A 23,792-nucleotide genomic window follows, 5' to 3' on the forward strand; every position below is an offset into this window, starting at 1 on the left:
GAATGGAATGAACAGTCTAATGAGTACACAGTATGGATTGCGAGTAAATTGAAGAAAGATGAAGGTAATGAGAATTAGAACAAATGAGAATAGCGAGAAACTTAACATCAGGATCGATGGTCACGAAGTAGATGAAGTTAAAGAATTCTGTTACCTAGGCAGTAAAATAACCAATGATGGACGGAGCAAGGAGGACATCAAAAGCAGACTAGAGATGGCAAAAAAGGCATTCCTGGCCTAGAGAAGTCTGTTAATATTGAATATTGGCCTTAATCTGAGGAAGAAATTTCTGAGAATGTACATCTGGAGTTGTTGTTGTGGTCTTCAGTCCAGAGACTGGTTTGATGCAGCTCTCCATGCTACTCTATCCTGTGCAAGCTTCTTCATCTCCCAGTACCTACTACAACCTACATCCTTCTCAATCTGCTTAGTGTATACATCTCTTGGTCTCCCTCTATGACTTTTACCCTCCGCACTGCCCTCCAATACTAAATTGGTGATCCATTGATGCCTAGGAACATGTCCTACCAACCCATCCCTTCATCTAGTCAATTTGTGGCGCAAATTTCTCTTCTCCCCAATTCTATTCAATACCTCCTCATTAGTTATGTAATCTACCCATCTAATCTTCAGCATTCTTCTGTAGCGCCGCCATTCGAAATCTTCTATTCCCTTCTTGTTTAAACTATTTATCATCTATGTTTCACAGCCATACATGGCTACACTCCATACAAATACTTTCAGAAACGACTTCCTGACACTTAAATCTATACTCGATGTTAACAAATTTCCCTCCTTCAGAAACGCTTTCCTTGCCATTGCCAGTTTACATTTTACGTCCTCTCTACTTCGAGCATCATGAGTTATTTTGCTCCCCAAATAGCAAAACTCATTTACTACTTTAAGTGTCTCATGTCCTAATCTAATTCCCACATCATCACCCGATTTAATTCGACTACTTTAAGTGTCTCATGTCCTAATCTAATTCGACTACATTCCATTATCCTCGTTTTGCTTTTCTTGATGTTCACATTATATCCTCCTTTCAAGGCACTGTCCATTCCGTTCAGCTGTTCTGGAGTACAGCATGTTTACATCATTGTAAGGTAGTGAAACATGGACTGTGGGAAAACCAGAACAGAAGAGAATTGAAGCATTTGAGATGTGGTGCTACAGACAAATGTTGAAAATTAGGTGGACTGATAAGGTAAGGAATGAGGAGGTTCTACACAGAATTGAAGAGGAAGGGAATATGTGGAAAATACTGATAAGGGGAAGGTACAGGATAATAGAACATCTGTTAGGATGTGACGGAATGGTACTGGGGGGAGCTGTAGAAAGTAAAAACTGTAGAGGAAGACAGAGATTGGAATACATCCAGCAAATAATTGAGGATGTAGGTTGTAAGTGCTACTCTGAGAAGAAGAGGATATCACAGGAGAGGAATTCGTGGCAGGCCACTTCAAACCAGTCAGAAGACTGATGACCAACCACTTTCTTCTTACTACATTCTGCAATCATTATAGCAGGTTGCATTGCATCAGGAATGCCACACTCATCCAAGTTCATTATCCTGTCTGGAGTTAAATTAATTTTTTCAAATACATTCAAAAGGCTGTCAAAGAAAAGTTTAACACTTACTTTATGAAATGCTGCATACCTTGCCGAGCTTGTTTTCTCAGGTGTACAAAGAGCTAGCTTCCGTAAAGAATCCATAAATCCAGTCTTTTTCTGCTGCATTCCACATACCTCCAGAGCTGTCTGCTCCATCCCACCAGTTCTTGCAATTGCCAACGAGTAAAAAATGGCCTGATGATGATGGTCTTATAAAAGACTGAAACTGGTAACCAAATGAAATATACAACATACATTCAATCAAGTCTGTTTCCTTGAAATAATTTTAATATGATTTTACCGATCACTGTGTTTTCTTAGGACAATATTCCAAAACATTCTTCGAGAACTGTGGTTAAGCAGCTGGACCTATTCATGTGCTGCACCTTTATATGCCGCATGCTCTCAGAGTGCAAACCAGAAGACACGATGTGATACTCTGTCACAAGCCTTTTACAGGTGCATGAAAGTCAAGTGAGGGTGCTTACAAGGGGACCCTCCATACTGTAAATCACGGATTTTGATGCACTTCAAATATGTTCCAGAGGCACTTACCCTGAGTACCTGGCTAGGTGGATTTTTAGCGATGGGCCTTGGTTTTTGAGAAAATCAATTTTGAAGTTCACTGCGAGCTTTGTATATCTGTAACATTACATCTATTCTGAACAAGTCAGCATAGCGCAGTAGTAAAGGTTCATGGCTACTGTGCTGGAGGTACCGTGTTCGAATCCAAGCCGGCACAGTAGCTCAGCATGTTCGGTCAGAGGATTAGCTGCCTTCTGTAATAAAAAAAAAAACTGAGTTAATTGATCATCAACGAACTTAAACGGATGTCTTACAATGTCCGCCCCGAGCTGATGGAACAAACTTTAGCGAACAAAATTAGATTTTAAAAAAAAAAAAAAGCAAAATCCTGCTCGTGTACTTTTTTTCCAAAATCAACCGAATTTTTGAATTTTATTTCAAAGACTATCAACAGTGTAGGATGTGTCTAGTTATAAACATATATTCAGTTATTAATTTTTTTCTGTCATACAATATTACAAAATCTTATTTTTCATTGTTCACATTGCTTGACGTGCCAGAACAATATTCTGGGTGATACTTATCATAGAAACAACCGAAGCACAAATTTTCACGGCATCACACGCATTTTATGAAAGCAACTGTCTTGCAATCACATGGTTTCTTCATGAGCAATACCAGGAAACACAATTCTTTTGTATTCAAAAAGATTTCTCTTTCATCCACTAATTTCGATGTGAACCATGCGTATCTAATCATGCTTTCAAAATTAGGTGCACTGAATTGATGTAGGATTAGCGAATGTAATTTTATCGAATCTTCACTTGAAGCGATCTCTCTATTGTCTTTCATCAAGTCAGAAGTATTCTGAATAATTTTCGTGAAGATTTTCACCTGTCGGTATAAATAAACATCGCAGGGCTGACAACAAGGAGTGCACTTTGGTGGGACCGCTTTTAGGGTCCAGGCACTCACTTTCCTTTCATCAGTGAACAGATGATCGTATAAAGTTGAATCAGTTTGCCCTCCGAACGGATCGATAACGCACAAAAACTTTTCTGTCCCACGTATGGAAGAATTACAGAACAAAAAAATTCTTCATACACCAGTTTCATGAACTTCCCGGATTTTGTGCAGAACACGACTAAATTTCTGTATTTTCCAGTCAATTCGTCTACTCGTTTTTTAAATGTTAGGACCAAGTTTTATGGACGGTTCTTGCATACATAAAAAAACATATGGGATCACCTTTCCTGATGCTGTTATGTTATACTGGGCTGTATAAGAATGAGTAGTCTTGTTTAAATCTTTTTTTCAGATGAGAACGGTTTTGGCTCTTTTTTCCGAAAGTGATCTATTACACATTGCCTGATACTGGCAGCCAGTTTGATCAGAGTTGATTACAAAGTCTAGGTCGAAATTCTCCGTAAATATTCTTGTTTGTATGTGGAATTGTTCGGCAGCTGCTAAAACTTTGTCTATTGTCGCAAATTCTTTAGAGCTGACGAACTTTGTAATTTTTCTTTGCTGAATCTTATGGTTTTTCTTGAACAGCTCAACCAATGCATGGCCGGCCACGAAATTGAAGGTTTCCGATAAAAAGGGAAGAGCAGCGTTCATCGCCCTCTGCTGTAGAGTTCTCATTATCACTTGATCTCTGAATTTTTTAAAATTATTTTCACAAGCCATTCTCCTTTTTGTGATATCTTCTTGGTTGGCTCTTAAGTCCTTGAAGAACCTCGGCCTCCTGTATCACCTGCATCCATTCTTCTCCAATTTCTTATTCCCATCACCTTTAGTTGTTCTTCCATATCGTCCAGCCACCTTTTCCTGGGTCTACCTCTTTTCCTTCTCCCATCAGGTTTTCCCATGAAAACTTTCTTGACACTATGAGTTTCTGGTATTCTCTTTACATGTCCTGCCCATCTTATTCTTCCCTGCTTAAATTTAACAACAATACTCATCTGTCCAAAAAGTGTTTGAAGTTCTAAATTTGTCCTTACTCTCCAGCCATCTTCCTCTCTCACTGCTCCAAAAATCCTTCGCAGTATCTTTCTTTCCCATCTCAATAACCAGTTATCCTCCTTTAATGTCAATACCCAGCCTTCTGATCCATATATTACTTCAGGTCTTAATATAGTCGTGTATATTTTGATATTTGTATTCATACTAACATTCCTAGAATTAAATACATTCTGCAAGGCAAAATAGCAATGATTTCCACTCACTATCTTGAATTTCTACTACTACTTTATTGTCCTCTGTTATTACAAAACCTAAATATTTAAGTGTTTTCACTCTTTCATATTCTTTCTCATTCATTTCTATTGAATGTTTTTGTCCATTTGTATTGGGCTCCCCCATCACCATACACTTTGTTTTGTTTATGTTTACTTCTAAACTTACTTCTCTTGCTGCTTCCCCTAACGTATCATGGTTCCCCTTTAGTGCCCTTACACTCCTTGCCATTAATGCTACATCATCCGCATATGCTACCACTTGAACTTGCCGATTCAGTATTGTTCCTCCTGGGTTTATCGGCATTTCCCGCATCACCTTTTCTAAAACTAAAGTAAACAGCATTGTAGAGATCACATCTTCCTGCAGTAGCCCCCTCTGTACTTGTAATTCACCAGACAGTTCTTGCTCTGTTCTTACTTTACACACTGCTGCTTTCATTGTCATTTCTGTTAAATTGACCAGTTTTAGTGAGATTCTAAATTCTTTTATGATCTGTATAATTTTCTTCCAGAGTAGGTTGCCGTAGGCTTGCTTGAAATCAATGTACAACTGATGTAGTTGCTTGTCGTACTCATAAAACTTCTCTAGCACTTGACTTAATAAAAATATCTGAACCATCATGGATCTGTTCCTCCTAAATCCACAACACAAGAAACCAAATAGATCACATACTCATAGACAAAAGGCATACATCAGATATTATGGAAGTTAACAGCTGCAGAGGGGCAGAAGGAGACACAGACCACTACTCAGTACGATAGGTAGAAGATAGAGTTGGTAAGGAACCAAAGGAATAAGATAAGAATGAAACACAATACACAGAGACTCCAAACGAAGGAAACACAGGAAGAATATTGGAATAAACTAGAAGAGATATTGGAAACAGGGAGAAACACAGGGAATGAAGATAATGTAGAAACTAAATGGGAGTTATTGAAAACTGCCATTAGCATAGCTGCAGAAGAGATACTGAGGAGAGAACAACGCAAAAGGGTGGTAAAGTGGTTCGATGAGGAATGCCTAATAGTAATACACGAAACAAATGAAGCAAGACAGAGAATGTTGCAAAGGAACACGAGGTTAGTGGCAGAAGAATAAGCTTTGTAGGGTAAAGAAAAGGCAGCATGAAAGAAGGATAGAGCAGCTGGACAAAATAGGAGACAATAAAGAGTTCACAAGGTTCTATGAAAGAACAAGAGATTTGAAGAAAGGTTTCCAACCTCAAGCAGTTTTCTATAAGGATAAGGACAGAAATCTAATTGGAGATAAAAGTAAAGTCCTAGAAAGGTGGCAAAAGTATTTTACCAAACTGCTTGGCAGGAAAGAAGGGGATAAAGAAGAAGGAACCGTGATTGAGAGTAAAAGGGAATAGAACTCAGAATTGGAATAAGAGTTAGATGTAGAGGATCAGGAAGAGGAAATGGTACCAGAGGTAAAGGAAGTGAAGAATGCTATCAAGAGTCTAAAAAATAATGAAGCAGCCGGAGAAGACAGCATAGAGGCCGAATTATTAAAATGTGGGGGAAAGAAAATGGAAGAGGCAGTCCATGAATTCATAAAGGAAACATGGATAAAGGAGGTAATGCCTAAGGACTGGAACATGGGAATTATCTGCCCATTACATAAAAAAGGCGACAAGTCAGAATGTAGCAATTATTATGGAATCACTCTCTTGGACGTAACATATAAGATACTTAGTAAAATTTTAGCCTCCAGACTTGAAGGGATGATAGAAGGGATATTGGCGGACTTGTTATGATATCCTCAATATATTTCATGTCAATATGATTTCCCTGTTCCAAATTCTGCCTCACTTTGACGAACTTTTCATATGTTTGCTTCTAGGGAAGATTCGATAAAATTACATTCAGTAATCCTACATCAATTCACCACACCTAATTTTGAAAGAATGATAAGAGACGCATGGTTCACATCGAAATTAGCAGATGAAAGAGAAATCTTTTTGAATGCAAAAGAATTGTGCTTCCCGGTATTGCTCATGAAGAAACTGTGCACCTGCAAGACAGTTGCTTTCGTAAAATGCGCGTGGTGCTTAGAAAATTTGTGCTTTGGTTGTTTCTGTGAGAAGTGTCATCCACAATATTGTTCTGGCACATCAAGCAATGTGGACAACGAAAAATAAGATTTTGTAATACTGTATGACAGAAAAAATTAATAACTGAATATATGTTTATAACTACGCACATCTTGAAATAAAATTGAAAAATTCGGTTGATTTTGAGTGGGGGGGGGGGGGGGAAGGAGTACAAGAGCAGGATTCAAAGATGGTACCTCCAGCATGTTAACCGTGAACCTTTACTGCTGTACTATGGTGGCTTGCTCAGAATATATGTAATGGTACGGATATACAAAGCGTGCAATGAACTTCAAAATCAATTTCCTCAAAAACCAAGGCCCGTTGGTAAAAAACCGGATAGGTACTCAGGGTAAGTGCCTCTACAAAATATTTGAATTGCATCAAAATCCATGATTTGCAGTATGGAGGGTCCGCTTGTAAGATTTCTCACAGTGTTTCTCAATAAGCTAGCGAGTTGCATGGATATCATTGGTAGTTCCACAGCCTTTCATGACACCTTGTGTGTTCTGCTATCTATGCTGGGCTGTAAGGTCTTCATTGTATGTGATAGGAGGTGTACATGTCGGCAGTGGGAGCATTCAGCCAAGCTCCCCTTCTGTTTCTAAATTGTGTTTAACTGCACAGTGTCCACTTGGTTGATATGTTCCACTCTTCAGTGGTCTTGTTGAAGAAACCTCTAAGCAACACAGCTGCCTGTCTGTGCATTGATCTCTCCAGTTCTGCGAGCAGATCATCTGGTCCAGTCACCTTCCTAAGTTACATTTTCCCTATGGAAAGTGGAAGTTGACATATGCATTAACTTATATTTTTCTAATTTAGGGCAAGCCTTCTTCATCACTGATGCCATAGGATTTCTCTTTGTCTACTGTATGCCATATGGCACTTCTTTGCTAGATGACAGATATCACACTTGTCAGCTGGTGTGTCAAGACTTTCTTAGGTCTCTCTGTAATCTGATCTGACTGCTGCAACTGCCTCATTTGCATCACATCTAGCATCAAAGTAGGCACTCCGGTTTTCAGATGTTTTTGAAGAAAGGATTTACCAGCATTATTCTCTTTCCATTCTCACTTTGTTCTTAACATCTACAGTTCACAATCACAACTATGTCTTTCAGAGTGTCCAGTTTTGAACATTCCCATTTGTTCACAGGTAGCTGCCTGAACAGTTTCTATTAATACGCTGCACACTGTTTCAAACTCAGTTATATGTGAGAGTGTGATTTTTGAGATTTATATCATTCTCTCTTTGAACCACCACTTTTTTTTTTATCATGTTAGGCCATTTTGTTCTTCCTTCCTACAAGTCATTATTTTCATGTAAATTTAGACTGCAAGTGGGCAGTGTTGAGGAGCCACTGTTTCATAATGACCTTCGCATCTACAACTAGCTTTTGATCATGGTTTCACAGAAGAAAAAAACAAATCTGGCTGATGTTGTTGTCACAATAATGTGTCCAAATGTGGTAGACTCCCTTCTTGTAAAACATGTTCATGATAACTAGGTCATGAGCTTAAATAAAACCTAGTATTTTCTTACCATCTTCATTAATTACACCTGCACAGTTTAATCAAGGAATCAAATTACTGTAGTGTTGACCTGCTACAAACAAAGACACACACACACACACACACACACACACACACACACACACACACACACAGCGAGAAAGACAGAGAGATTTATTAGTATTCATATAGGCAAACGTAAAAGTAACAATCCAAAAAAGTACGCAGTAAAGTAAACAATGAAAGGAGTAAAGATTATCACCACTTACCGTATAGTTGAGAAGTCAACTTATACAAAAATAAGATTGGAATCTTCACAAGCTTCTGGAAAATGTTCTTCCATGGAGCTAACTTATTAAAACAACTTACAGAAATTAAATTTATCAGCATAGTGCACATAATTTTATTTACAAAAGTCATTAAATACATATTCTGTGCTTCTTTAAAATACATAAAGAAATCGTCAGCAATGAAAACTAACACTGTTTCTCAGTTTCCACTCCTGTATTTGATGAATTAAAACACTCTCTCTTATCAAAAAGTGAAGAAAGGAAGACAAATACTAGATATACCAGCTGATCAGGTACAATGTTAACACTTTCTTACAAATCCGTAACATCAATAGTTTTTTGTTTTGAGAACTGCTCTCTTCAGTATGCTGTCAAAAGTATGTTTAACTTCAACACAGAGCTTATCGTTTGCTTGTGTTCTTGCTTTATCTTCTTCACATAACATTGACCACTGTCCAACACAGACGTCCCGTGGGTAGGAGAGAGATGCTTCAGAAGCGCATATACGCCCCAGCTGCATCAGAAGGGAGACAGTGTCATCCACAAGAGGAGGAAATGCTTCACAAATTCGAACCAGTGCTGGTAAGACTGGCAGGAAGAGTTGAGTTCGTAAGACACTTGGCAGAACTATTGGAAAAAGAAACCATTGATTAGAATATTGTCATGAAAACCTGCTACTCATCAACTGTGAACATATGAGTAACATAATAAATCTTACCTCCAAGCAAAGTTGATAATGTATTGATAGCAAGACGTGCAACACTTAAGGACTTTGGTAACGCATACTGAATAACTAGATGGGATACCAAATCAACAGCAAATACTTGCTTCTCCAGAGATGGTTGACTTAGAAACTCAGGAATAAAATCTAGGCAGATATGCATAGATGGTATGCCGGGTACTGTAACCGGCAGCAAGTCCCGGTTGTAGCCCTGCAAAAGGCAATGTAGAAAGTGCAAGGGGTAAAGGAAAAAGATTTCTACAACAAAACAATTGAGGAGTAAAATTACAAATGCAAACCAGAGGTTATGCTACATTAACCTTTCAGCACATAGTTGTACTTATAGGGAGAGGTAAGGCAGAGTTTAAAAAGAAAACAATATTGAGAAAATGTTATACAGTTACATGAAAATGCTACAGTGCAACATGACTTAGATTGAAGCTGGCTAATCCAAGAGAGTAATAAGTTAAGCACTTTTGACAAGCTGATCTGTTTTTATATAACTATGGAGGGAAAAAACTGAAGTTAGCAAAGCAAATTCAGTTGTTAACATTTTGATCCTAAATACTGAATCATACATAAAATATGGGAAAGGTAACCACTTACCTACAGATAATTCATCTGAAACATGTAACAGAAAACAGTTAACACCAACTTACAAGCTCTTTTTTAGTGCGAGTATACACACACAAACAAACACAAACACACACACACACACACACACACACACACACACACACACATTCATTAGCAGTTAGATTAATTATTTGATGTTGATCATTGAAGGTAGTTGCCTGGGTAGACGGAGGTGGGCAGGGGGTAGGGAAGGAAGGACACACAAGGCAAGGACGGGTTAGCAGGGTAGGGAATGTGAGGCAGGTCTTTCGCCAGATGACTTAGTGGCTGCACAACAGGACAAAAGAGGTTCAGAGGGTAGAGCATACAAGGGATAGAGAGGCGCAAGGAGAGGACGAAGAAGGTCAAAAAATAGGGGGAGAGGCACGGGAAAAAAGGGGGCAGAGACACACACACACACACACACACACACACACACACACACACACACAGAGAGAGAGAGAGAGAGAGAGAGAGAGAGAGAGAGAGAGAGAGAGAGAGTGTGTCCGCATGAGGGGGTGGAGGAAGTGTGGTGGGAGAAGGCACAACACAGTCTGGATGGGGAAGGGTGGTGTGGACAGCAGGGAGAAAGGAAAAGGTAAAGTGAAGCAGTGGGAAACAAGTTAAGCAGATGTTTAGACCAGGACTATTGTGAGAGTGTAGGATATCCTGGAGAGAGAATTCCCACCTGCAGAGTCTCCAGAAACTTGTGCTGGAAAGAAGTGTCCAAATGGTCCATGTAGTGAAGCAGTTTTTTTTTTTAGTCCTTAGCATTGTGGTGTGCAGAATGTTTGGCAACAGGATGTAAAGTTTGCCATTTGCTCCTATTTGGTGGCAGCCATTCATGCGAGTGGACGTTTGTTACTTGTCATGACCACACAAAATGAATCTTATACAGTAATTGCAACATAACTGATCTATGACACTGCTATTTTCACATGTGGTCCTGCCTTCTATCAGGTAGGAGATGTCTGTGACTGGACTGAGGTAGGGGGTTGTAGGTGGATGTAGGAGACAAGTCTTGTACTTGGGTCAACACCATAGGGTGCAGTACTGGGGGAGAATTGGAGTAGGGACAGACGGTGATATTCTGTAGGTTGGGTGGGTGAGTGGGTAGGGAATTGGGGCTTGCATACCGCAGCGATACAGATAGCCGTACCGTAGGTACAACTGCAACAGAGGAGTATCTGTTGAGAGGCCAGACAAACGTGTGGTTGGTTCCTGAAGATGGACAGCAGCCTTTTCAGTAGGTGCAGGGCAACAGTCCAGATCATTGACTGATCTGGCCTTGTAACATTAACAAAAAAGGCCTTGCTGGATTGGTACTACAAATGATTACAAGCAAGGGGAAACTACATCCGTAACTTTTCCCGAGGGCATGCAGCTCTGCTGTATGGTTGAATGATGATGGTGTCCTGTTGGGTAAAATATTCTGGAGGTACAACAGTCCTGCATTCGGATCTCTGGGTGGTGACTACTCAGGAGGATGTCGTCATCAGGAGAAACAAAACTGGCATTCTACTGATTGGCGTCTGGAATGTTAGATACCTTAAATGAGCAGATAGGTTAAAACATTTAAAAAGGTAGGTTAAAGTTAGGTATAGTGTGAATTAGTGATGTTCAGTGGCAGCAGGAACAGGACTTACAGTCAATTCAATACAGGGTAATAATAAAGTCAATTAGGGGTAATGCAGCAGTGGGTTTAATAATGAATAAGAAAATAGGAATGCAGATAATCTGCCAGGAACAGCATAGTGAACGTATTATCATAGGTAAGGTAGATACCAAGCCCACACCTACCATTGCAATAATATAAGTTTAAATGGCAATTAGCTCCACAGGTGATGAAGATATTGAAGAACTGTATGATGAGGTGAAAGAAAATCTTCAGATAGTTAAAGGAGCCAAAAATTTAATTGTGATTGGGGACTGGAATTCGATAGCAGGAAAAGGAAGAGAAGGCACAATAGTAGATGACTATGGACTGGGGAAAGGAATGAAAGAGGAAGCCGCCCAGTAGAATTTTGCACTGAGCATAATTTAATCATTGCTAACATTTGGTTTAAGAATCATAAAGAAAGATTGTTTACATGGAAGAGGTTTGGAGGCACCGGAAGGTTTAAGATTGATTATATAATGGTTAGACAAAGATTTAGGAACCAGATATTAAATTATAAGACATTTCCAGGGGCAATGTGGACTCTGGCCATAATTCATTGTTTACAAACTCTAGATTAAAATTGAGGAAACTGGAGAAAAGTAGGAAACTAGATGGAAGGAGAATACAGAAGGTCTTTACAACTTGAAAGCAATTTATAGGAAGGCAAGTGGGCTTAGATGAAGATGAGATGGGAGATACGATACTGCAAGAAGAAGTTGACAAAGCACTGAAAGACCTGAATTGAAACAAGGCTCCAGAAGTAGATGATATTCTGTCAGAACTGCTGATAGCCTTGGGAGAGCCAGCCCTGACAAAACTCTACCACCTGTTGAGCAAGATGTATGAGACATTGAAATACCCTGAGATTTCACAAAGAACATAGTAATTCCAATTCAAAAGAAAGCACTTGTTGACGGTGTGAAAATTATTGAACTATCAATTTGATAAGTAATGTTTGCAAAATACTAACACAAATTCTTTACACAAGAATGGAAAAACTGATAGATTCCAAAGAAATGTAGGAACATGTTATGGAATGGTGACCCTACAACTTATCTTAGAAGATAGGTTAAGGAAATGCAGACCTACATCTATAGCATTTGTAGATTTGGAGAAAGCTATTCACAATGTTGACTGCAATACTCTCTTTGAAATTATGGAGGTAGCAAGGGTAAAATACAGAGAGTGAAAGGCTATTTACAACTTGTACAGAAACCAGAGGGCAATTATAAGAGTAGAGGGGCATGAAAGGGAGGCAGTGATTGAAAAGGGAGTGAGAAACTTATGAAGTTTGCCGATGGCATTGTAATTCTGTCACAGACAGCAAAGGACTTGGAAGAACAGTTGAACAGAATGGACAGTGTCTTGAAAGGAGGATATAAGATGAACATCAACGAAAGCAAAACAATGATAACTGAATGTAGTTGAATTAAATCATGTGATGCTAAAAAGAGAATCAGTTGAGAAAATGAGACAAAAGCCGCAGACGAGTTTTGCTATTTGGGAAGCAAAATAGTTGATGATGGCCGAAGCAGAGAGATTATAAAGCAGACACAATGACAAGAAAAGCATTTCTGAAAAAGGGAAATTTGTTCACATTAAATATAGGTATAAGTGTCTGGAGTGTAGCAATATATGGAAGTGAAACATGAATGATGAACAATTTAGATAAAAAGAGAATAGACGCTTTTGAAATGTGGTGCTACAGAAAAATGCTGAAGATTAAATGGGTGAATCACATAACTAATGAGGAAATCCTGAACAGAATTGGGGAGACAAGAGATTTGTGGCACAACTTGAGCAAAAAAAGGGATCAGTTAGTAAGACATGTTCTGAGACACTGAGGGGTCATCAGTTTAGTACTGGACAGAAGTGTGTGGGGTCAAAATCGAAGAGAGAGAGAGAGATGAATGCATTAACCAGATTCAGGAAGATGTAGCTTGCAGAAGTTATTCGGAGATGAAGAGGCTTGCACAGTATAGAGCAGCTTAGAGAGCTGCATCAAACCGGTCTCTGGACTGAAGACCACGATAACAACATGCCTCATCTCAGGGTACAGAAAGATGTAAATAAAGCCCTGAAGGGCGTGGTTGAGCTTTTGAGGCCAGGGTGATAATGATTGATTATAGGAGTGATAATTGGTGGCTGGTAAACAGGGATGGCACAAGAGATATGTTTCTAGATGAGGATCTGTTTCTGGATGAGTTGGATAGAATGTTGTCTTTCAAAAAAGGCTCTTGTAAGGTCACCTGCTGCCCACCCAACCAACAGAATCCCCTAGCCCATAACCCCTATTCTAATCCTGCTGCCAATCCAGCACCCCATGGGTCATTCCCTTGTGGCTGGCCCAGGTGGAATCCTTGTCTCATATACTCACCCACCACCTCCTACTGCAGTCTAGTCACAGGCATCACCTACCCAATAAAAGACACAGCCATCTGTGAAAGCAGCCATGATACAGCTCCATAATGCTGCAATTATTCTACAGCATTCTATGTGGGCATGAATGGCCACTGCCAAATTAGCAAACTTGACCACCCACTTGCAGAACATCCTGCACACCATAACACTAACAACTTCAACTGCTGCTTCACAACATGAGCCATTTGTATACTCCCTTCCTGCACTAATTTCTCTGAACTAAGCAGACCTGTCACCCATTTTTTGCTCCACTCTCCCTTTCTGCCCATCCTGACTCCTCCATTATCACCACCTTCCTCTTCTTTCCTCCAATCCCTCCTCTCTAACTCTCTCTCTGTCCCTTATATGCTCTACCTTCTGAACTTTTTCTGTCTTGTTGTGCAGCTGCTAAGCCATCTGGACTACCTTCCCTCGTGTGTCCTTCCCTACCGTCTCCCCACCTCCACCCACACAGAGAACTATCTACCTCCACCCACACAGAGAACTATCTGCAATGAATAATAAAGTAATTATTCCAAAACAAAGATTCCAAGACTTACCAAGCGGGAAAGCACCGGTAGATAGGCACAATGTCCAAGACTTACCAAGCGGGAAAGCACCGGTAGATAGGCACAATGAATAAAACACACAAACACACACACAGAATTTCAAGCTTTTGCAACCAACGGTTGCTTCTTCAGGAAAGGGGGAAGGAGAGGGAAAGACGAAAGGATGTGGGTTTTAAGGGAAAGGGTAAGGAGTCATTCCAATCCCGGGAGCAGAAAGACTTACCTTAGGGAGAAAAACGGACAGGTGTACACTTGCGCGCACACACACACATATCCATCCGCACATACACAGACACAAGCAGACATTTGTAAAGGCAAAGAGTTCGGGCAGAGATGTCAGTCGAGGCGGAAGTGTGGAGGCAAAGATGTTGTTGAAAGACAGGTGAGGTATGAGTGGCGGCAACTTGAAATTAGCGGAGATTGAGGCCTGGTGGATAACGAGAAGAGAGGATATATTGAAGGGCAAGTTCCCATCTCCGGAGTTCGGATGGGTTGGTGTTGGTAGGAAGTATCCAAATTAACTCGGACAGTGTAACACTGTGCCGAGATGTGCTGGCTGTGCACCAAGGCATGTTTAGCCACAGGGTGATCCTCATTACCAACAAACACTATCTGCCTGTGTCCATTCATGCGAATGGACAGTTTGTTGCTGGTCATTCCCACATAGAAAGCGTCAAACTGTCCATTCGCATGAATGGACACAGGCAGACAGTGTTTGTTGGTAATGAGGATCACCCTGTGGCTAAACATGCCTTGGGGCACGGCCAGCACATCTTGGCACAGTGTTACACTGTCCGAGTTATCTGGATACTTCCTACCAACACCAACCTATCCGAACTCCGGAGATGGGAACTTGCCCTTCAATATATCCTCTCTTCTCGTTATCCACCAGGCCTCAATCTCCGCTAATTTCACATTGCCGCCACTCATACCTCACCTGTCTTTCAACAACATCTTTGCCTCCACACTTCCGCCTCAACTGACATCTCTGCCCTAACTCTTTGCCTTTAAATATGCCTGCTTGTGTCTGTGTATGTATGGATGGATATGTGTGTGTGTGTGTGTGTGTGTGTGTGTGTGTGTGTGTGTGTGTGTGTGTGTGAGCGTGCGCGCGAGTATATACCTATCCTTTTTTCCCCCTAAGGTAAGTCTTTCCACTCCCGGAATTGGAATGACTCCTCACCCTCTCCCTTAAAACCCACATCCTTTCATCTTTCCTTTTCCTTCCCTCTTTCCTGACGAAGCAGCCGCCGGTTGCGAAAGCTCGAAATTCTGTGTGTGTGTTTGTGTGTTTTATTCATTGTGCCAATCTACCGGCGCTTTCCCGCTTGGTAAGTCTTGGAATCTTTGTTTGTAATATATTTTTCCCATGTGGAAGTTAGAGAGAGAGAGAGAGAGAGAGAGAGAGAGAGAGAGAGAGAGAGAGAGATAAAGGTGTGAAAAAAGTCGAAGAAGTGTTGGTTTGAGGCCTCACACTTAAAGTTCCCATCTCTGGCTGCAATCCTTCTTTCCATCAGTCCTTATACCAGTTCCAAACTGCACAATCCATAGCCCTCACCCGCCTAATCCTTCACCTAGACATCGACTTTGCCAATGAACACACCTGTCAACTCCTATCCCAAGCCAAAGTCCTCAATCTTTCCTCTCCCACATCCACACCGGCTGTTCATAGCATCCTCCTACAGGCCAACCGCAAATTAGAACAGCATGCCACCCTCCACCTCAAAAAACTATCCAATCTGCTGGTTTCCCACCTCCGGAAAGGCAACTCCTCACCCTCCACAACCTTTCCAACAAACCTCAGCCTCCTCTCATTGCACACAGACCCAGTCTCTCCCATCTACTCAATTTCCCACTTCCAGCTCCACTTCCCCCCAACACCTCAAAATTCTAGTCAACACAATCTGGAACCACAACACCCCAATTCAGTAGTTAACCTTTCCTCCAAACCTCTCTCTCAATCCAAAACCTCTGTCCTATCCAAAGGCCTCACCTTCAGCCCCACTCCCAGATTCAACCAAACTGCCCTTGTCAAAAATTTACTGTCCTACACTTGTAGTCTCTGCTGGAAATATCACTTTGCCACGAAGAAAAATAATCCTAATCCCACTACTAATTATCCAACTCCCCAAGACACTATCCAAATTGAACCCTGCCTGGAACAGTTCCGTCCTCTATCACAGCGGGACCCACCTCCTCTTCCTCAAAATCACCCTCTCCAAACCTTCCAGGAATTTCTCACTTCCAGCCTTGCCTCTCAATCTTTCTTGAAAAACCTTAATCCTACTCCCAACATCACCACAGCCGAAGCCCAGGCTATCCGTGATCTGAAAGTTGACCGACCCATCATCATTTTTCCAGCTGACAAGGGTTCCACGACCATGGTACTTGATCGTCGGGAGTATGTGGCTGAGGGATTGCGTCAGCTTTCAGACAACTCTACGTACAAAGTTTGCCAAGGTAATCCCATTCCTGATGTCCAGGCGGAGCTTCAAGGAATCCTCAGAACCTTAGGCCCCCTACAAAACCTTCCACCTGACTCCATCAAACTCCTGACCTCACCGACACCTCGCAGTCCTACCTTCTACCTACTTCCTAAAATTCACAAACCCAAACATCCCGGCCGCCCCATTGTAGCTGGTTACCAAGCACCCACAGAACGTATCTCTGCCTACGTAGATCAACACCTTCAACCCATTACATGCAGTCTCCCATCCTTCATCAAAGACACCAACCACTTTCTCGAATGCCTGGAATCCTTACCCAGTCTGTTACCCCCGGAAACCATTCTTGTAACCATTGAAGCCACTTCCCTATACACAAATATCCCGCACGTCCAGGGCCTCGCTGCAATGGAGCACTTCCTTTCACGCCGATCACCTGCCACCCTACCTAAAACCTCTTTCCTCGTCACCTTAGCCAGCTTCATCCTGACCCACAACTTCTTCACTTTTGAAAGCCAGACATACCAACAATTAAAGGGAACAGCCATGGGTACCAGGATGGCCCCCTCGTATGCCAACCTATTTATGGGTCGCTTAGAGGAAGCCTTCTTGGTTACCCAAGCCTGCCAACCCAAAGTTTGGTACAGATTTATTGACGACATCTTCATGATCTGGACTCACAGTGAAGAACAACTCCTGAATTTCCTCTCCAACCTCAACTCCGTTGGTTCCATCAGATTCACCTGGTCCTACTCCAAATCCCATGCCACTTTCCTTGACGTTGACCTCCATCTGTCCAATGGCCAGCTTCACACATCCGTCCACATCAAACCCACCAACAAGCAACAGTACCTCCATTATGACAGCTGCCACCCTGGTACAGAAGCAAATAACCAGAGCCACTTCCTCATCCCCTCAAACCCAGAACCTCTCACAGAAGAACCCTAAAAGTGCCCCACTTGTGACAGGATACTTCCCGGGACTGGATCAGACTCTGAATGTGGCTCTCCAGCAGGGATACGACTTCCTAAAATCCTGCCCCGAAATGAGATCCATCCTTCATGAAATCCTCTCTACTCCACCAAGAGTGTCTTTCCGCCGTCCACCTAACCTTCGTAACCTCTTGGTTCATCCCTATGAAATCCCCAAACCACCTTCCCTACCCTCTGGCTCCTACCCTTGTAACCGCCCCCGGTGTAAAACCCGTCCTATGCACCCTACCACCACCACCTACTCCAGTCCTGTAACCCGGAAGGTGTACACGATCAAAGGCAGAGCCACGTGTGAAAGCACCCACGTGATTTACCAACTGACCTGCCTGCACTGTGACACTTTCTATGTGGGAATGACCAGCAACAAACTGTCCATTCGCATGAATGGACACAGGCAGACAGTGTTTGTTGGTAATGAGGACCACCCTGTGGCTAAACATGCCTTGGTGCACGGCCAGCACATCTTGGCACAGCGTTACACCGTCTGGGTTATCTGGATACTTCCCATCAACACCAACCTATCCGAACTCCGGAGATGGGAACTTGCCCTTCAGTATATCCTCTCTTCTCGATATCCACCAGGCCTCAACCTCCGCTAATTTCAAGTTGCCGCCACTCATACCTCACCTGTCTTTCAACAACTTCTTTGCCTCCACACTTCCGCCTCGACTGACATCTCTGCCCGAACTCTTTGCCTTTACAAATGTCTGCTTGTGTCTGTGTATGTGCGGATGGATATATGTGTGTGTGCGAGTGTACACCTGTCCTTTTTTCCCCCTAAGGTAAGTCTTTCCGCTCGGATTGGAATGACTCCTTACCCTCTCCCTTAAAACCCACATCCTTTCGTCTTTCCCTCTCCATCCCCCTTTCCTGAAGAAGCAACTGTCGGTTGCGAAAGCTTGAAATTCTGTGTGTGTGTTTGTGTGTTTTATTTATTGTGCCTGTCTACCGGCACTTTCCCGCTTGGTAAGTCTTGGAATCTGTGCGTGTGTGAGTGTGTGTGTGTGTGTGTGTGTGTGTGTGTGTGTACTGCTACTAGAAATGGAGCAAGGGCTCGAAAGCTAGTGTTAACTGTTCTGTGTTAAATGTTTCTCTGTATGCCATGCATCAATCCTCCATAGATAAGTGGTTGTCTTTACTTTATTTCTGTTATTGTTAAATAATGAATCAAACTGTTTTGCACAACAGACATCTGATAGAGAAGGGAACTGCTTTGCTGCACTTAGAGGGGCATCAGTGATGGCTTCTCCTGCTAAGTGTCTCCACTACAGCCTTTTCTGAATCAGTTGACCAATTGCATAAAAAGTTCTTGGGTTTCCAATGGTGTCAACTAATTAAAATTGCCTGAGCCATTGTCACGTGGTATGACTTAACAATGGCCAAGGAGTACTTAGACGAAAGCTCGTCCAATTTTAATTACTTGACACTGCTGGAAACCCGAGAAATTTTAATTCAGTGTTACTGCAGTGAGACTCTTTATACTTACAACTGACCAATTGGCCTCTATGGGTAAGCATCAGTTACAATAGAATGCTTATTTTCATAATACTGTTTCTCTCTTCTCAAGTTTGGCAATTCTGCATTCGCAAAAAGTCATGGCTTTAAGTTCTGCTTCCTGTCAGAAAAACCAGCAGCATAAACTGTCTCTTTGCTTCAGCCAGAGGTAGGATGTTCCAGCTTTCATCATCATGACAAGGTGTACAACACTTGTAAGAACCGATGTGAACAGAAATATGATATTATTCCAGTGCCTTTGTTATTCTGATTATGATGGAAAGTTGCCTTGAACATCAGTGGCTAGGAGCACCATCACTGAGGAGAAACAGACTGAGATTGGAAAGAAGCTCACCAATCAGAAGACACCTACCAGATGAAGTGATATGCACTGAAATCCCCAAGTAGGAGAAAATGGAAGGGTTTGAGTGGGGGAGGGTAGTTCTTTGATTAATATATATGATAAATATCTTAAGATATGTAAGTGGCTTGCCTGGAGGAGGAGTGAGGGGGGAGGGGGGCAATAAGTAAATGTTACAAATAGAGATCGCTGGGGTTATTAACACTTGCAATCCTTTTACTCCCAACAAGGTATGGAGGGGAATCCACTCACTGAAGACACCTGCGCAAACCATGTCCAGACCTCTCCTGATGTTCTCTCAAAGCCAGTAGTTTTCCAACAGAATGCACAGTAATCTCAAAGAGATGGAGACTGGTCATCAGTGAGGTGTATTTCCTGGAGAGCAACACAGATTGCATAATACTAGCAAACTAGTTGTAGCTCTGGAAGGTGACATATCCATTGCAATCACAGTGGATCATCATGTTGAGAGTGTTCTACATTGGTGGGAAGAGGCCAGTGCAGATCACTGTCCTACATCACTGTATGTCACCTGTGGGGATGGAACAACCATCATGAACAATGATTCAGAGTCTGACAACATGGGAGGATCTGATGCCTCAGGGTCACACCAGGTTTCTTTTCCTTGTCTGCTGTGAGTGTAGGAATAGATGAAGACTGGGTAGCCCTAGGACCAAGTCTCCTTCAGCCACTGGCTGGTGTTGGCCCTCTGATTTGTGACTTTCTGGTGAGAGGGTTACCAAGAGGAACCCATTCCCAAAGATGGTGCAGCAGGAACTATCAGAGGGGATAGCCTAACACCCACATGGGAGGATTTTTTTTTTTTCACTACTAGCAAATGTCAACAAAGAGGGAGTAATAACAGCAGGTAATGATGAGGACCTGGCCACAGTGACAGGAAAGGTGGATCCACTGACACTGGGTACAAAAGACACATTTTCCCTGAGCTTCAAATTATGAGAGACTGCCTAGATTTTGTGTTTCTTGAGTAGGTTAGCACATTTTGGGGATTGGGAAAGGTGGTCATTTCCACAGTGGTACTGCACATGGAGAATTTTTGTGAAGTGGCCAGCCATAGTCTCCACAAATAGGGTTGCATGTACACTGGGAAGATAAATATACAAGACATTGGCATTTAAAACACCACATAGGGGATGGAAAATATGGCTTCACAGTGAGTGGTAACATATGAAATGGACCTTTTCTGAAAGAAAATTCAAAATCAAGGATGAAAGTGTCGCTGTCTGCCTTGGCGTCTAGCAGGCCTTGACGTACATGACTTACAAAGTGTATCACTCGCCTCTCCCAAGTGTTTGCGTAGTTCACCTGCTGGAGCATTACATCTCTGTGAAAAGTTAATCCCTGACAGTGTTGATGTTCTTTTGGTTTGTGATGGTACCAGGTACATCAACAAATTACTTAAAAGAGAGTATCAACTGGAATTGGGTAGGATTTGACTCCACAAAAAACTTGACACTCCATCCAATTGGGTGCATAAAAGAAACAGAGGGGAATAACTTTCTACTAGCTGATTGGTTCTGTTTACCTTCCTAGGGTCATACCGAACGGCACTAAATTGCAGTTAGTCTGAAGAGACAGTCCGGGCCTTGTGGCCAGTGGCTGATAACTTTGATCATTTCATCATGCCAAATATCCCCCCTGATGTTGTCTGCCCTGAACAAGTGTTCTTCCATAGGGTTTATGCCACTTTGCACAATGGCCAGTGCCTGGAGTCCCAGTTCCCTCAAATGGACAGGCATCAACAGTGCAATCCCTGCGTGGTCAGGAGGCTATAACCGTGAAAGTACCTGATGAACCCCAAATGAACTGACTACCATAGGGCGACCTTCCCTGCAAGACACACACAATCTATAAATTTTTTTGAAAAACCTGGAGGTAAACCCAGATGTTTGGAACAAACATAAATTAACTGAAAGGTGCGGTCAACACAAGGGAACAAAGTGGAAGAAGCCAGATTTGGTTACATACGAGGGAGCTAGGTTGACAGCAGGGAAACTATCCTACAGAGGACATTGGAGAAAAGATATAGGCAGAGAGAAAAATTGCAGCACAGGAACAGAAGTACTGCAGTGAATTGGGGTCCCATGCTCGTACTCACGAAAGAGTTGTGAGCCCCCTAGGGGTCATTACATTTGCGCCCAGAATATGTTCTAAGATTCTGTAACAAATGGATGTCCAGGATGTTGGCCGGTAGTTTTGTTGATCACAACTGCTACCCTTTTTGTGTTCACAACAAATCAACCTTACAGTTTATGATTTCTTAATTTGCTTATCTCATAATATGTTATGGAATATGAAGGGATTGTAGAATGTACTTTGAAGCTTATGAAACAATTTTCTTTGAGGTATCATGCAACTCTGCTGACTGCCAATTCTTAACATAATCCGTTAATGATGCAGGTCACTATGAAGATTTTTTCAGGTTCTTTGTCATAAAAACTGAATTAATATTACCTTAATTGCTAGATTATGAACTTTCATAAGTACCTGGTAATGCACAAGTTTTGCGAGAGATGGATCTGCAATGAACATCTGATGCAGAAATGAGCAGATGAGGCTCCTTACTTCCCTCAGTGCCCATAAATGTCCAGGTTTCTCCTGCAGAACATAATTCAAAATTACTGAAAACTGTGTAAAAAAACTACTATTTGCAGACTTGAAAATGAAAATCAAAACACTACATTTTGATTACAACACAACTATTTATTGGAGGGTTAGATGTTAAATATACTTACAAACTGTCATTCACTGTTGTCATTTTTAATCATTGATCACGGCATATCAAAAGCAAATATTGTGTTATCTGTATTTTATTAATGTGCATAAGTTTTCTCTGTTATTTAAACATGTTATTCACCTTTTCATGCTCAAAACAACACACATGCAGAGGTGCTATACTTACACAGTGTGGTCCTGAACTAAAAACACAAATGCTGTAAGGTGAGTCTATGTCTATATCTACACTCCTGGAAATTGAAATAAGAACACCGTGAATTCATTGTCCCAGGAAGGAGAAACTTTACTGACACATTCCTGGGGTCAGATACATCACATGATCACACTGACAGAACCACAGGCACATAGACACAGGCAACAGAGCATGCACAATGTCGGCACTAGTACAGTGTATATCCACCTTTCGCAGCAATGCAGGCTGCTATTCTCCCATGGAGACGATCGTAGAGATGCTGGATGTAGTCCTGTGGAACGGCTTGCCATGCCATTTCCACCTAGCGCCTCAGTTGGACCAGCGTTCGTGCTGGACGTGCAGACCGCGTGAGACGACGCTTCATCCAGTCCCAAACATGCTCAATGGGGGACAGATCCGGAGATCTTGCTGGCCAGGGTAGTTGACTTACACCTTCTAGAGCACGTTGGGTGGCACGGGATACATGCAGACGTGCATTGTCCTGTGGGAACAGCAAGTTCCCTTGCCGGTCTAGGAATGGTAGAACGATGGGTTCGATGATGGTTTGGATGTAACGTGCACTATTCAGTGTCCCCTCGACGATCACCAGAGGTGTACGGCCAGTGTAGGAGATCGCTCCCCACACCATGATGCCGGGTGTTGGCCCTGTGTGCCTCGGTCGTATGCAGTCCTGATTGTGGCGCTCACCTGCACGGCGCCAAACACGCATACGACCATCATTGGCACCAAGGCAGAAGCGACTTTCATTGCTGAAGACGCCACGTCTCCATTCGTCCCTCCATTCACGCCTGTCGTGACACCACTGGAGGCGGGCTGCACGATGTTGGGGCGTGAGCGGAAGATGGCCTAACGGTGTGCGGGACCGTAGCCCAGCTTCATGGAGACGGTTGCGAATGGTCCTCGCCGATACCCCAGGAGCAACAGTTTCCCTAATTTGCTGGGAAGTGGCGGTGCGGGCCCCTACGGCACTGCGTAGTATCCTACGGTCTTGGCGTTGAATCCGTGCGCCGCTGCGGTCCGGTCCCAGGTCGACGGGCACGTGCACCTTCCGCCGACCACTGGCGACAACATCGAAGTACTGTGGAGACCTCATGCCCCACGTGTTGAGCAATTCGGCGGTACGTCCACCCGGCCTCCCGCATGCCCACTATACGCCCTCGCTCAAAGTCCGTAAACTGCACACACGGTTCACGTCCACGCTGTCGCGGCATGCTACCAGTGTTAAAGACTGCGATGGAGCTCCGTATGCCACGGCAAACTGGCTGATACTGACGGCGGCGGTGCACAAATGCTGCGCAGCTAGCGCCATT

General features: G+C 42.5%; 1 protein-coding gene across 1 annotated transcript in view; it reads right to left on the minus strand.

Annotated features, from left to right (window-relative positions):
* Window positions 1-8,360: 8,360 nt before the first annotated feature.
* LOC126284411 (integrator complex subunit 2) overlaps window positions 8,361-23,792 on the minus strand; it is a 94,253-nt gene continuing 78,821 nt past the window's right edge. Inside the window, exons 15-17 of the mRNA XM_049983323.1 lie at window positions 22,041-22,151; window positions 8,995-9,208; window positions 8,361-8,903 (exon numbers count right to left, since the gene is read on the minus strand). Of these exons, the coding sequence (XP_049839280.1) occupies window positions 8,605-8,903; window positions 8,995-9,208; window positions 22,041-22,151 (624 nt within the window). The 3' untranslated portion in view covers window positions 8,361-8,604. The remainder of the gene's footprint in view (window positions 8,904-8,994; window positions 9,209-22,040; window positions 22,152-23,792) is intronic.

Source organism: Schistocerca gregaria, chromosome 8 (assembly GCF_023897955.1).
Source record: "Schistocerca gregaria isolate iqSchGreg1 chromosome 8, iqSchGreg1.2, whole genome shotgun sequence".
Taxonomy (NCBI): Eukaryota; Metazoa; Arthropoda; class Insecta; order Orthoptera; family Acrididae; genus Schistocerca; species Schistocerca gregaria.